At 32.6% G+C, this 14592-nt stretch overlaps 1 protein-coding gene across 2 annotated transcripts in view; it reads left to right on the forward strand.

Moving 5' to 3' along the window:
* LOC127731037 (uncharacterized) overlaps window positions 1-14592 on the forward strand; it is a 167135-nt gene that overhangs the window by 78308 nt on the left and 74235 nt on the right. For both annotated transcript variants that reach the window (XM_052239811.1, XM_052239810.1), the window contains exons 5-6: window positions 5008-5109; window positions 10080-10376. In XM_052239811.1, the coding sequence (XP_052095771.1) occupies window positions 5008-5109; window positions 10080-10376 (399 nt within the window). The remainder of the gene's footprint in view (window positions 1-5007; window positions 5110-10079; window positions 10377-14592) is intronic.

The following is a 14592-nucleotide window of genomic DNA, read 5'->3' on the forward strand; positions in this document are numbered from 1 at the left end:
GTTTCGTCTACATAAGACTCATCAGTGACGCTCAGATCAAAATAGTTATAAATCAAGTACAAAGTTGAAGAGCATTGAGGACCCAAAATTCCAAAAAGTAACATTTGGCCACTTTGTCTGCTTCCTCCTGTGGTTGAGCCCTCTTGCGAAGCTGGAGAACCTCAGGGTCTTTATTTTGCTCTTCCACCAACTTTCTTCTGTTTAATGAATGGCTGTTCACCTCTGGTCATGGCATAATTACATGCTTGTTTGTACTAGGTGGTTTTACTATGGCCTTTTCTGAGCTGCTTGGAACTTAATTGTTGGCATGGAACGTGTCAGAAAGGTCCATATAATCATATTGGTCTTCCTGTAAATCCTCATTTTGTTGTTTTCTTGCCATCGCCTTAGTAACAAAACAAGCTGGATACACTTCAACATCTTCATCCGGTGATTTAACATCCACCATCGTTCACTGGTAACAATTGGTTCAGCAATCACTTTGTTCCTAGCTAGATCATTTCCTAGCAATAATGAAACACCCTCAACAGGGAGATTAGAACGAACATCCACAACAACTGGTTCAATAATTTAATCTGACTTCAGATACATACGATGGAGGGGAACATCTATACAACCTAACTCCATACCCTGGAACAAAACGGAGGCACCAACAGAAGTCTCATCGGACAAAGGCGGCACACCTTCTAAAAACAAAGTCTGAGAAGCTCCAGTGTCCCGTAAAATCTTAATGGGCTGAGGAGTAATCAATAATAGAAACAAACCCATTAGACATAAAGGGTTTATAATCCTCCATGTAATCACAAAAACTGGACTTAAAAGCCTGTCTCGCAGGACATTCCAACTTATTGGTAACAAGGGGTGTCGTACAAGCACTGGACTTGGGTTTATTATCTCTTTCATTCTTCTTCTGGAGTCTAAAAAAATCCACCATCAGGTGACCATTTTTCTTACAATAAGCACAAGCTAGTGACTTCTTCTCAAACGGATCAAATTTTGGACCTATTATAACTAGACTGACTCTAACTCTGTGCAACAGGCTTACTATCAGTACGCTTAGTACTTTAATTTTTGTAATTTCCGCTTGAAGTATTAAAATTTTGACCTTTGAAACTTCTTTTATGTGAAAGGGTATAATTTTCGGAAATAACAGCTGCATCTTGCAATGTCTCCAGTTTTGTCATCTAAAGTTTTAGTCTAAGTGAACTCTTCTTATAACATTAATTGTCTTATTTTATCAAAATTGTTATCTATTTTCTTTGACGTCAGCCATTTATCAAATAGATCTTCTTTTTCCCTAGCAAATTCAGCATAGTAGTCAGCACTTCTGTGTTGACATGAATTATCATTGATATGGTCATAATTATAAACTAACTGTTTACACAACTTTAAATTTTTGAAATACTAAGGCTTTTCTACCTCAGGAATAGATTACTTTAGCTGTATTTGGCAAATCTTTTATGAATTTTTGGTCCTCAATGCTCTTCAACTTCGTACTTTATTTGGCCTTTTTAACTTTTGTTTGATTCGAGCGTTACTGATGAGTCTTTTGTAGACGAAACGCGCGTCTGGCGCAAATACAAAATTTCAATCCTGGTATCTATGATGAGTTTATTGTGAATCAAACTTTTTATACCACCTAAATTTCTGTCTATATGCTTCTGGCACAAGCTCATAAGCTTTCAAAACTTCATGTTTTACAGTATCATAATCAGAAATTTTTTCTGATGAAAGTGCTGAGTAAATTTCAGCGGCCTTGCCCTCAAAAACACTTTGCAGCATTTTAGTCCAATGAGGCTTTGACCATTTCAAATTTCGAGTAATTTTCTCACACTGTGGAAAATATTATCAACTGGGTTTTTTTTTCTCAGAAAACCTGGGAACCAAACGTATATTTTTTGCTGCATTAAAATGTTCTGATTTTGACTCTACTTTAGTGTTGCTTTCTTCTTTGACCATTTCAATTTTTCTTTTCTCCATCTCTAACCCTTCCCTCTTATTTCAAGTTCTGCCTGTCTTCATTTAAATTCATTTTCTTTTTCTTTCATTTTCTCCATCTCTATCATGTCTTCTTTTTCCAATTGTCTTAATTCATTTTCTTTTTCCATTTTCTGCGTCAACTAATTTGTCTATTACCAAATTTTCTATAATTTGTTTTCTCATAGATACTCTAAAATCTATTTTCAGATGTTTAGCAAGCAACACTAATTCCTCTTTCTTTAATTTATTCATCCCCTCCAGGGCTGTCGTTTTCAAAAATTTACTGGCATCAAATGCCATTTTGTAGAATTTTGTTGACCAATTCTAATTCAATAAAAAATACTGAAAAAAATCTTATCATATATTAACGTTATCCCGGACGATCCCCCAATTTCTGTTACGGCTAGAAATCACCTTTAAATTGTAGCCAACAAAAGACACAAATCAATTATAAAATTTTAATAAGATTTATTATACACAAGTTTACAAGAAATATTATACAAATTGAAATGTCAACTTAACTTTTAACATATATGTCCAAACCTTTTGTCTTTTTTTTTATCCGGATTTCTTCTCTTCAATGTTGCGGGAATCCAAACAGAATATTATGTGTAAGTCACAATCTAGTATGACGTAGTTAACGTAAATAAAAGTGTCAATGTAACAACTCCAGAGAACTTCTTAAAATATTAATGTCTAATCTGAAAGTCTAACTTTAGTGTCTATATACATATAGTTGTCACGAAAATCTCTAGAACACTGTAGAATAGAAACTCCTAGAAAACTTTAAAATTGAAACTTCTAGAATACGGTACAAGTGTAAATTACACACCGTAGATTGTCGGCATTCATCTCAAAAGCTAACCAAGCCTTTAAACAGACTTATTCGGAAGGGATATAGTTACGATACTGTTGTCAGGTCATTAAGGATTGTATATTTTGGTATTAATATTGATTCACTCATAGGGTCTTTGCATCGGAAATAAACACATTTATTCTAAAACCAGTTGTTGGCATGCTACGGGTTATGTTCTTCTCATATTTTTTATGATGGTATGATACTAAACCCCAAACTGGAGGGATTGTACTTGATTTTCATATGATGAAGACATAATCTTTCAATCAGTTTAATTGAGGTCTGGAGCTGGCATGTCAGTAACTGCTAGTAGTCCTTTGTTAATTTATGTATCATTGTCATTTTGCTTAGTTTCTTTTGTTACCTTTTCTGACATCGGACTCGGGCTTCTTTTAAACTGAGTTTTACTGTGCGTATTGCTATGTGTTTCTATATTCTACATTGGCTAGAGGTATAGGGGAGGGTTGACATCTCACAAAACATGTTTAACCCCGCTGCGTTTGTCCCAAGTGAGGTGCCTCTGTCTTTGTTAGTCTTGTATGTTTTTTTTTTAATTTTAGTTCATTTATATGTTTTGGAGTTTAGTTTGACGTCCTTTTTCACTGAACTAATACACATTTTTATTTAGGGCCCAGCTGAGGACCACCTCCGGGTGCGGGATTTTCTCGCTGCGTTTAAGACGCATTAGTGGCCTTCGGCTGCTCTTTGGTCGGGTTGTTGTCTCTTTGACATACTCCCCATTTCCATTCTCAATTTTATGATCATTCCAGAATTATTATGTAAGTCAAATAGAAAGTTATAATCATTTCATCAGTATCTATGAGTGTTCCAGTGATTTCTAAACTGTACAGTTATAGCATTATTTTGTAAACAACTATAAATATTATGTTAACATATTATACATGTTATAAGGCCGCACAAAACAAATTAGGCCAAGAAAATTAATATAAAAATTACAATATCATAACACTTTGAATATTGTCAAATTTGTTTTTAAAGTGTTAAAACTTTCAGCACATAGAAAGGTCTTTAAAGAATCGTGGCTCGTTGAGGGGTCAATTCAAAACCATTTTTCATGATTCAGTATGGATTCAAAAAAATAAAAACTTTGAAAAATAGGTTCAGTTTGGGTATCCGTCTATTGTTTTGTGAAAATAAACTTTAGAATATCGCTAATGTATTATTAGCTTGCAAGTTCATAATTCAACCTCATTTGAATCCGTATTCATGCCACCTTCTATTTAAGTTGGATATGGGTTACTTGTGTGCTAAGCATATTCAGTTATAAAAGAAAAGAATTTCAACCTAAAAAGTGAAACAGGGATACCTTTTTATATCAAGTAAGAAAAATGCACTATGATTAACAGAATCCGCCCAAAAATACACGATTCGAATTTTGTTCTGTTCAAACCAAGAGGAACATGCTGACCAGTCATTAACTAAAATTCTTTTGTTTTGATTAACTAGTTGAGAAACAATAAAAGAATGAGTGAGTAAGAATATTTTTAATTAACTTTTATTTGATGAATTAAAACTTGCTGATCTTGTTCCACGCTGAAAGGCATCTATGATAGGTACAATTTCGTAAAAGCATTTATATTAATTGCAAATGACATTTACGACAATATAGTCAATTCGATTTTATAATTTATATAATCAAATAGAAGGTTACTGAATCATGATTATAATGACACAAGTGTAGGAAATTCAATTTTATTTAATCAGTTTTATACCCTTTTGTACAAAATCCATATTTCTCAATTTTTAGCGATAATATTTTGCTTTGTTCATTAAAGCATTATTTTTTTCCATTTAGTCTATAATGATTCAATTCAAACCTCTTAATTTCTCGAAAGTACATTTGAGAACTAATATATTTCTCAAGTAATTTCGATACACATACGTGTATATTTAGCTTTTTTGCTTGAATAGAGTTAGGTGAACAAAATGCATAGCTCCTCTTTCCAGAACAATAAATAAGAAAACAATTTAAACAGGACATTTTTGTGTATATCTACCTTCATTCATTACGTACAATGCCAAACACCTAAAAGCGAAATATTAGAAATTATGTTCATGCTACATCGTTATTTTTTTTCAATATATGATTCTATTGAAAGTATTCTTTGCTTATGATATATTATTTGTTTTCTTATTGTCTTACTTTCCAGTTGGACAATGTTCATATTTAAAACCATGTTACCCTGGAAGTTGCTATGGAACATCTAATTGTATGTGTGCCGATGGTTTTGCTGGGGAAGGATGCCGTACATGTGAGTAAGAGACCCAGGTCAACATACATGCTAATGAGGTCTTTAAATTGTACCAATCAATATTCAATCTTTCTATGTGTGGAGCAGTTTAAAAACAAACCGAATCTGCTATTTAACTAAAATTTATATTTGATAGAACAAGTTTGGATTTTGTCTTCTTCACGCTTTGTATTTGGTTTCATATATTGCATGAATATTTTTGTCTATTCTACAGCTTCACCTTTCTGTAGTATGTTGACATATTTTTATAGTGATTAAGATTATAACACAATGTTGACAGCTATTTTTGACATTTTTTCCTATTATGTCTGTTTCTTTTGATCACACATTGTTGTCAATATGATGGAATTATATGCAAAAGTCATACAAGTGAGAGGTTTAGCTAGCTATAAAACCAGGTTTAATCCACCATTTTCTAAATAAGAAAATGCTAGTAGAAAGTCAGAAATATGACATTTGTTTTTCCATTCGTTTGATGTGTATGAGCTTTTGATTTTGCCATTTGATAAAGGACTTTCCGTTTTGAATTTTTCTTGGAGTTCATTTTTTTTTTTTTTTATTTTACCCTTTTTCCGTTATAACGATTGCTACAATAGATACATATTATTTTGTTCTATATATGATCGTATTCATTTAAAATAGTGAGGTTTCTCTACAAAAAATAGAATGCGAGGTTTCCACGTATTTCTGTTTTCGTTATATGTTCCCAAAATACTTGATTTCTTTCATTAAACGATGCTTTGCATACTTTACCTATCAATTCCTGTATCAATATTAACTTGCATGTCAATTATTTGTATCAATAGTGGGAGAGGTTGTTTATAATAAAATCCGAACGCCCGATTTAGGATAAAACAAAAAAACAAAATACAAACATGAAAATAGCAACCAAAGACAAACACTGAATTACATGCCCCTGACTTGGAACAGAAACATAAGGATTTTAACAAGGTTAAACATTTTTGTGAACGCACGACCCTGACGTAACTTAAAGAAAAAATATGTTTTTGAAGAATGAAGTATCAATCAGTACACATTCAGCGGATTAAATGTCAAGTCGTCATTAAACGTTTGGCAATAGCATGATCCTATTCGATGTCAGAATATAAGTATCGACAATACCATAAGTTTTCACGACTGTATAGCAATACATAATAATTTATTTACGAATTAATTTGTCACAACAACATAAAATGGTACTAGTGCTTAAATAATATTCAAAGTTCTCAAAGAACCTTCTCAAATATACAAAAAGAAAAAAACATCTTGCAAATACTTCACATTTTTAGATAAATTGATAATGTTTTAATAACACACATTTCAATATGTGCTTATAACTTATATATTCCATTTTAACTTGAGATTAGGAACCCTTCTGAAAGTATAACGCCTGCTTAATATCTTGATCTTTTTCAAGAGATTGAACCAGATGGACGACATCAAACTAGAATCTATTACAAATATGATAATACAAACTTTGCAATTGTTAACATCCCATTTTCTCAGCAGTAACATACCTCTTCTATATCGTACGGCGTTTACACATCTCGTTTAATTCGTTACGTTCGTGTATGTTCACACTATACAGACTTTATAACAGAGGTTTAGTCAATCTCGTCTTTTTTACTTTTTTGGTTCGAGGGTCGCTGCTGACTTGTGTTGATGAAGCACGAACCTGTCGTGCATAGTTTTTGATTCTGAATTATTCCTTACGAAAGAATTGCTCCAACAGAATTATGGCGAATATCGACTGAAATAGACACTGTATAAGTTTTACGATCACCATCACGAATTGGTTGACCGATACGATTTGTTGGTATCTCAACTTTCTAGCGGCTACGGTCTGTAGATACGAGTAAAGTAATCTGATTTGTTATTTTTGCGATTGTTAATTTTTAATGAGTGTGAATTTACATGGTAGATGATGCTTGTATAGCAGAAGAGTTCATGCGATTTCCCTCAGTTTCTGTTTGTTGTTTTGATTTGTCTCTACCTAACCGATTTCAAGATTTGAACATCAGTAAACTACTGTTGCCTAAATTTACTACAGCGTAAACAGATCTCTTTTAATAATAAATTTATTTAATGATCAATAAGTTTCCATTGATGATATATACATAAGCGGGCTCAATGACAACATGACTGTTAAAGGGGCACTAGCTGTCAAATTCATGTTCACCGATTTGACTCAAATTCTCATATTTGATATATAACAATGTAAAACATTTATCCAAATTATAAAAAAAATCTAAAATAAACAATTTACAGGGCATAGGGTCGATAATATGTAGCTTCGTTTTGTGTGTATTTTAGTCTAGTCGCCATCTAATTAACTGTCGAGTTGACCTCCCGAAAACCACCGATGCCCATATAAGGGATATAATCATAAATAAAGATATAAATATATAGCGCAACTCGTGCAATTGGATTCTTCTAGGTCTATTTAATTTCATTTATAGATTAAATATATATGTTAATGATCATTTTTACCTGTATAAGAATGATTTTTTTGTGGATCGAATCAGTCAATTAAATGAATTATCTTTGTTTACTTTCAATGTTGACATTCATTTCCTTAAAAAATCAAACATGCACACAATTCAAGCGTTATAAAACTATCAAAGGGGTTAAATTGAAGTTCACATGAATACGGATTCAATGAGGTCGAATTATTCACTTGCAAGTGAATAATTCATCATCAATATTTATTTGCTTATTTTGACAAAATTAGACAATACTGGCTGCTAAAAGCGAATTATTATTTCACTATTCCACTTTCATTAATGATTGAACAAAAAAAAATCATATTTTATAATTTTTTTATATCTCGTAGCTAGTGCCCCTTTAATAATAAAACGTGATATCCCGTTTGTAAAAAGAATTGAACAGGTAAATTTTCAAACCACATATTTGTATCTTTAAATTATTCAGCAAAAGTTTTACATAACTTGTTGTAACTAAATTCCTGACTTAAACAAAGTACAAGTTATACACAGGCTACATCCGTTGAAATAAAAATAAACGCAATTAGCAATAAGAGAATGGCGAACGAGTTTGGAAGTTATAATCGGTAGTATTAACGGTAAAATCTTCAGAATAATCAAACCAGTTTTCTAAAGTCTAACGTTGAACCTCAAAAGTATTGCCTTCTCTTTTATACTTTTCTTGGTAATAAATATGTATTATCATTAACTACATAAGGAAATACCCGAATATGACAGTTGTTTTCAATTCGTTTGGTGTTTAAGTTTTTAATTTTGCCATTTCATAAAGGACTTCCCGTTTTGAATTTTCCTTGGAGTTCGGTATTTTTGTTATTTTACTTTTTATTAAAATTAAAACGGAATAGCACAAAAATATCACAGTGTTCGTTTACTTACTTATATATATCTTTTATGAACTCAAGCCCAACAATGTTAGATCTGTAAATATGCGGTATCAAATTTGTCCTTCCATCAGCGTGGTTTCAACCTATGCTTCTGTGAAATTGTGGCAATACCTCATGAACTGTGTTCAGCTACCTGTACCACTCGGCGAACTATGCTAAATCAAGCCAAACAATATGTAGGTTTGAAATGTCCTTCTGTCTGTACAACTCGGCAAACTAGGTTTATAAAAATATAGCTTTCCTTACTCTGAAGTACCTCTTCAAGTTCTTATACCTCCTTGGCTTTCAAATATTTGGCTTTGAGCGTTCCTGGTGAAGGTAAATCCAGAAAAGTGCTTCGGGCGTATGAATTTAACGTGGTGGTGTATCAGTCCTCGGGGGAATTATCAGCTCAGTAGTTCAGTACTGACATGATTTATATATAACAATCCATTCTAAAATTTTCGTTTATACATTTTGAAAATATAAAGAAAAACCCTTAGATGGATTTTGCTTTTTTGTTCGGTCCTTTTTGGTTATATAGCTCTTCTACTGTTTCAGTTCTTATACATCCTTGGCTTTTAAATATTTGGCTTTGAGCGTTCCTAGTGAGGGTAAATCCAGAAAAGTGCTTCGGACGCATGAAAGTAACAACGTGTTGTTTTCATTTTTTTTTTCAAGTCACCTGTATCACACTACTTTATGTAGATTGTATGCTTTCCAGATAAACTACTAGTACTTTTGCCGCCGATACAATCCACTTAAAATCAAAGAACTAGTATGTTTGATTAATAACGATTCTAAATGAACATGGTAACCAACGAAAACCTTTGTCTACAGTCTCCTTGACAGAGAAATATGGTAGTTTTAACCTGTTTTTGAGTGCTCAATCTCAACCCTCCCTGCGTTTTGACTAGGAAAGAGAAAAGATGTTTTAACAGCTCAACTGTAGTACAAACCGTAAAAATCAATTTATGTCATGGAAACAGATTGAATATTATACGAACTTTAAAGTGTGTTTAATGTATCCCCTTTTTAACATTTTTTAAAGAAAAGCAAAGTCAAATCTATTCGTCAATATCATTCGTAAGGATGATGGAACACCACTGTTTAAATCAGAAGGAAGAAGTATATCGGTTTGTAGTTTTGTGTGTATGTGGTGATTTTTCTAAACTGAAACTTATGAATTGGTTAATATAATAGTAGAAGGAGATGAAAAATGAATGAAGACCCATGCAACATAAACTTCCGAAAATATACATCTATATCGTGTTGCTTCAAATACTGGTCAGCTTTAAAGAGTTTTAAATCGCTTCAACTTTTAAGACATTATAAAATAAACCTATAAATTCGTAATAACGTCACTTGCATTATCAAATAAGTTCAATTTCAGCACATTTCACTGTCATTGCAAAGATACATTGCAATTACATGCTATTGAGATATCGATATTTCATTTAGTTAAACATTAGTAATAGATATATATTCGCGATAATATCTTCTTTTCTATTTTCAAACGTCACTTTAATGTTAATTACATTTGCATTTCACATACAAAGGCAATTTTAAAAACATGACATTAGCCACCTATATTTACTTTCAGTTGCTAACGAAACATTAACTCCCGCCATTAATAGATGCAATGCTACCTTTACATACCATAACCACGCCAAGGATATGGACATATACACGTACTTCGGAGACGCGACACAATTAGATGAACCGTTTGAACTATGGTCAAATCAGAGGGATTTTAATATTATTGAGATGACAATGGAGGCCATATACGACACAAATTACAACATTCCGATAGAGTTACCACCTATACCCGACTATGTTAGCAGTATGGAATTGGGAATTACTGCTGCTAAAGTTAAAACAAAGCACACAAAAATTTCAGGTATATAAATTACTTAAGTGAGTAATTTGATTTTCATATTTCCATTTGCCTACTACCTTTTCATGATTGATTGATTGGTTATTGGTCGCTTAACGTCTAGTGGCAAATATTTCATATAATTGAGAATGGAAATGGGGAATATGTCAAAGAGACAACAACCAGACCAAAGAGCACACAACAGCCGAAGTCCACCAATGGGTCTTCAATGCAGCGAGAAAATCCCGCACCCGGAGGTGGTCCTCAGCTGGCCCCTAAATAAAATTGTGTACTAGTTCAGTGAAAATGGACGTCACCCTAAACTCCAAAACATATAAATGAACTAAAATTTAAAAACATACAAGACTAACAAAGGACAAAGGCTCCTGACTTGGGACAGGCGCAAAAATGCGGCGGGGTTAAACATGTTTTGTGAGATCTCAACCCTCCCCTATACCTCTAGCCAATGTAAAGAAACACATAGCAATACGCACCAGTAAAACTCAGTTTAAAAGAAGTCCGAGTCCGATGTCAGAATAGGTAACAAAAGAAACTAAGCAAAATGACAATGATACAAAAATGAACAAAGGACTACTAGCAGTTACTGACATGCCAGCTCCAGCCTCAATTAAACCGATTGAAAGATTATAACTTCATCAAATGCATGCATGTTCAGGACGAGAATAAATTAACAATGAATACAATAGGTAGGCCTGTAATAGAGCCGACGGGTTGAAGGTCGGGGAAATTTGACTGCCATTTAAAAATTTGGGTATATTGGAAAGGGACAGAAATTTTGCCTTTCAATAGATTACCTACGGACCCCTCAAATAGACCCTTTAATGCTCATGAAATAAATGCAAAGGTGGTATAAGAACGAATGATAATTCATAAGACACAGATAATTATTCAACCGGGAGAATTGATAAAACGAGTGGAAAAAAGATACTGGTAAACAACATTTTCATTTTGTTAACGTTCAAACTCTTAATTTACGTTTATCCTCAAGGACATAAAGAATATTTGTATTTTGATCATGTTTACTTTTTGAAGGTAAACCAAAGACAGTAATCATACATATTTAGATTCCAGTTTTGTGTGAAATTTACATTCAACTAGATCATGAGAATTTATAGAACTTTTCAAGTTAGAGCAAATAACTCATCTGCAAAATAGAAGTACAGATGTATAGACTAAGATGTTTTCGCTAACACTATTGAAATATAGTTATCAAACATAGTTACACCTGAATTATTTAAACAGCAATTTCGCTGATCCCTGTAAAGTTTATATGAATAAAACTGAAATGGCATTGCCAACAGTACTGCGTAGGACAGACAAAATGTTTAAAGTCAAACTATTTAATATTTTTTGTGATATTTACGTGCGTTCAGTATTTGTATAAATGCGTTGTGCATTCTATACATTTCTCTTAAATTATACTTCACTATTTTTTTCCCCGAATATTAATATGCAGTCCACAATTTTCTTTTGGTTGCAAGCACAATTTCATTATGTACGTGACATAGCACATTTACGTTTTAGTTTTAAACATATTTTATTTGCTTAAGTATGCAAAAGGGATGAGACACAAGTTAGTCAAACTTATGAAGTCTTCTCCCATGAACAATTTATAACAATAGATTTTTTTACAAAACATGCATGCAAACAATACATTATATATATTGGATATGTAAAATGATGATGTGTGATGATGTGAATGGTTGTACACAATATACATGTATATGCACTTTAGTGTGCTGTATTACACAATTAGAAACCTCTTTGACTCTTTAATAAATTCATATACATTCTTTAAAATTCCTTCATTTTCATCATTAGTTAGTGACGAATCACCGGAGGTTAAGATGTTCAAATTTAGTAGAGAGTTCTCTGATAACCAGTTCAGGTTATTAGATAGTTTGATTCTTATATTCGTATAATTAGGACATTCAAAAAAGAAGTGAAATGAATCTTCACGCTTAGCGCCACAGCTACAAGACGGATCCGAAATTATATTGACTCTGTTAAGATCATAATTCAAAAAAGAGGCTGAGCATTTAAGTTGAGTCAAAATGATGTTGAGTTTACGATTGCCAAATTTATAATGTTTAGGGATTTGAATTCAGTTTAAGATTTTTTAATTCGGTTTTTAATTTACCTAAAGAGTCAATGTTGCGGGTCACCACATTAAGGTTATTCCACAGTCGTATAGTTGTAGGTATGAAGGATTCTTGGGTCAATGAAAGTCTACAAAAAGGGTATATTATATCATTCCCATTACGTAAGGGGTAAACAGCTGTACTTTGGATTGTTGGTGGAATTAAATTACAAAGAAAGGCTGGTGCATTATTATGTTGAATATTATAAAATAATTGTAACTTCCTCCTTTCTCTTCGTTCAGCTAGAGTTTCCCAACCAATCTCATCATAAATAATTCTACTACTAGTAAAAATAGGAAGACCTGTTACAATTCTGGCTGCCTCAAGCTGCAGCTGCTTTTATTTGTTACAATAACCCACACCCATATTACCCCAAACTTCACAGGCGTATTCGAGTAAAGGTCTTATAAAAGTCAAGTATAACTTTTCTAAATTATTCCTACTTAATCTGTACTTTAGTTTTCTAAGTACATTCAAATGTTTCGATACATTTTTTATGATACTTTCCACATGAGTGTTCAATTTAGCATCTCTACTAAATGTAACACCCAAGTGTTTATGAAAATATGTAACTTTAATATTCTTACCATTGAATATGAAATTCATTTCCGGAGTTTCAATGTATGAAAACAACATAATTTCTGTTTTTTCTGGGTTAAAGGACATCAGCCATTTCTTAGACCAATCGCTCAGCTCACTCAGGTCGTGACTGATCACTGATTTTATTTGTGACGTGTCACGACTAGAGTAGCTGAGAGATGTGTCATCTGCAAATAATCTACATAAAGATATCAATTTTTTAGCAATATCATTAATATAAATAATGAATAAGAGGGGTCCCAAAACAGAACCCTGTGGGACACCAGCTGAAATACTGCAAAGCTCTGACGACGATTGTTTAATACCAACTCGCTGTTGTCTGTTGTTCAGGTAACTTTTAAACCAATTCAATAATTTCCCGTCCACACCGTATGACTTCATTTTATATAGCAATCCTTGATGCCAAACTTTATCAAAAGCTTTAGAAAAGTCACAGAAAACAAAACAGCTAATTTCTTTATTTTCTAGTGAATTTAAAATACAGTTGTAAATTTCTAAAAGCTGATGAACTGTTGAACATTTTGGAAGAAAACCAGACTAGTATTCATATACTAACTTATTTCTATGTAGGTGATTGAAGACATGTTTATAAACAACTCGCTCCATTATTTTCCCTACACAACTTATAAGCGATATGGGCATATAGTTAAATGGCAACGAACTATCTCCCTTTTTAAAAAAAGCAATTACATTTGCAGTCTTCTAGCTGGTGGGATATTTACATTGTTGTAAGGATTTATTAAATCTTATTTTTAAAGGAACTGCTATTTTTTCAAGACACATTTTCAGCATTTTATGACTTATGACATCTGGACCAGATGCCTTATTAGGATCTAAAATTTTAATTATATCAACTATTTCATATTTTTCAATTACTCAATCATTAAAATTAATATTGGTTCTTGGTTCAACTTCAGGGATGGGAACACCTTCCTCCTCTAGGGAAGAAATCAGACTAAAATATTTATTCAACAGATTACATTTCTCGTCGTCTCCGTACACTACATCTTCCATACTTTCATCGTGAATAATATTATAAAGTGGGGGTAAATCACCAGAACCTTTATTGGATTTTATAAGCATTTTCATTATCTTCCAATAAGTTTTGGGGTTAGCCACGTTATTTAAGATGATATTATCCAAGCTTCATTCAAATTTTTCTTTTGCAGCTTTTTTCAAATTATTTACTTTATTCCTCTGCTTTTTGTATTTATTAATGTCAGAATCTTTTTTAGTTTTTAAGGCTTTTTTACGAAATCGGTCTCTTCTGCGGATTTCTTTCCTTAGCTCGTTGTCAATCCATGGTCTGTCATTGTTTCGTATATAAACATGTCGAGTTGGGATGCTCTGCCTTGCGATTTCAAGGTTTTTTTAGTAAATGTATTGCACATCTCGTCGACATCCTCAACATCAGAAAAAAGTGCATCCCAACTGACAGAATCAAGTCCTGAAGAAAATTTATTTAAATCTGCTTTATC

The sequence above is a fragment of the Mytilus californianus genome, unplaced genomic scaffold (assembly GCF_021869535.1).
Source record: "Mytilus californianus isolate M0D057914Y unplaced genomic scaffold, xbMytCali1.0.p SCAF_2, whole genome shotgun sequence".
Classification (NCBI taxonomy): Eukaryota; Metazoa; Mollusca; class Bivalvia; order Mytilida; family Mytilidae; genus Mytilus; species Mytilus californianus.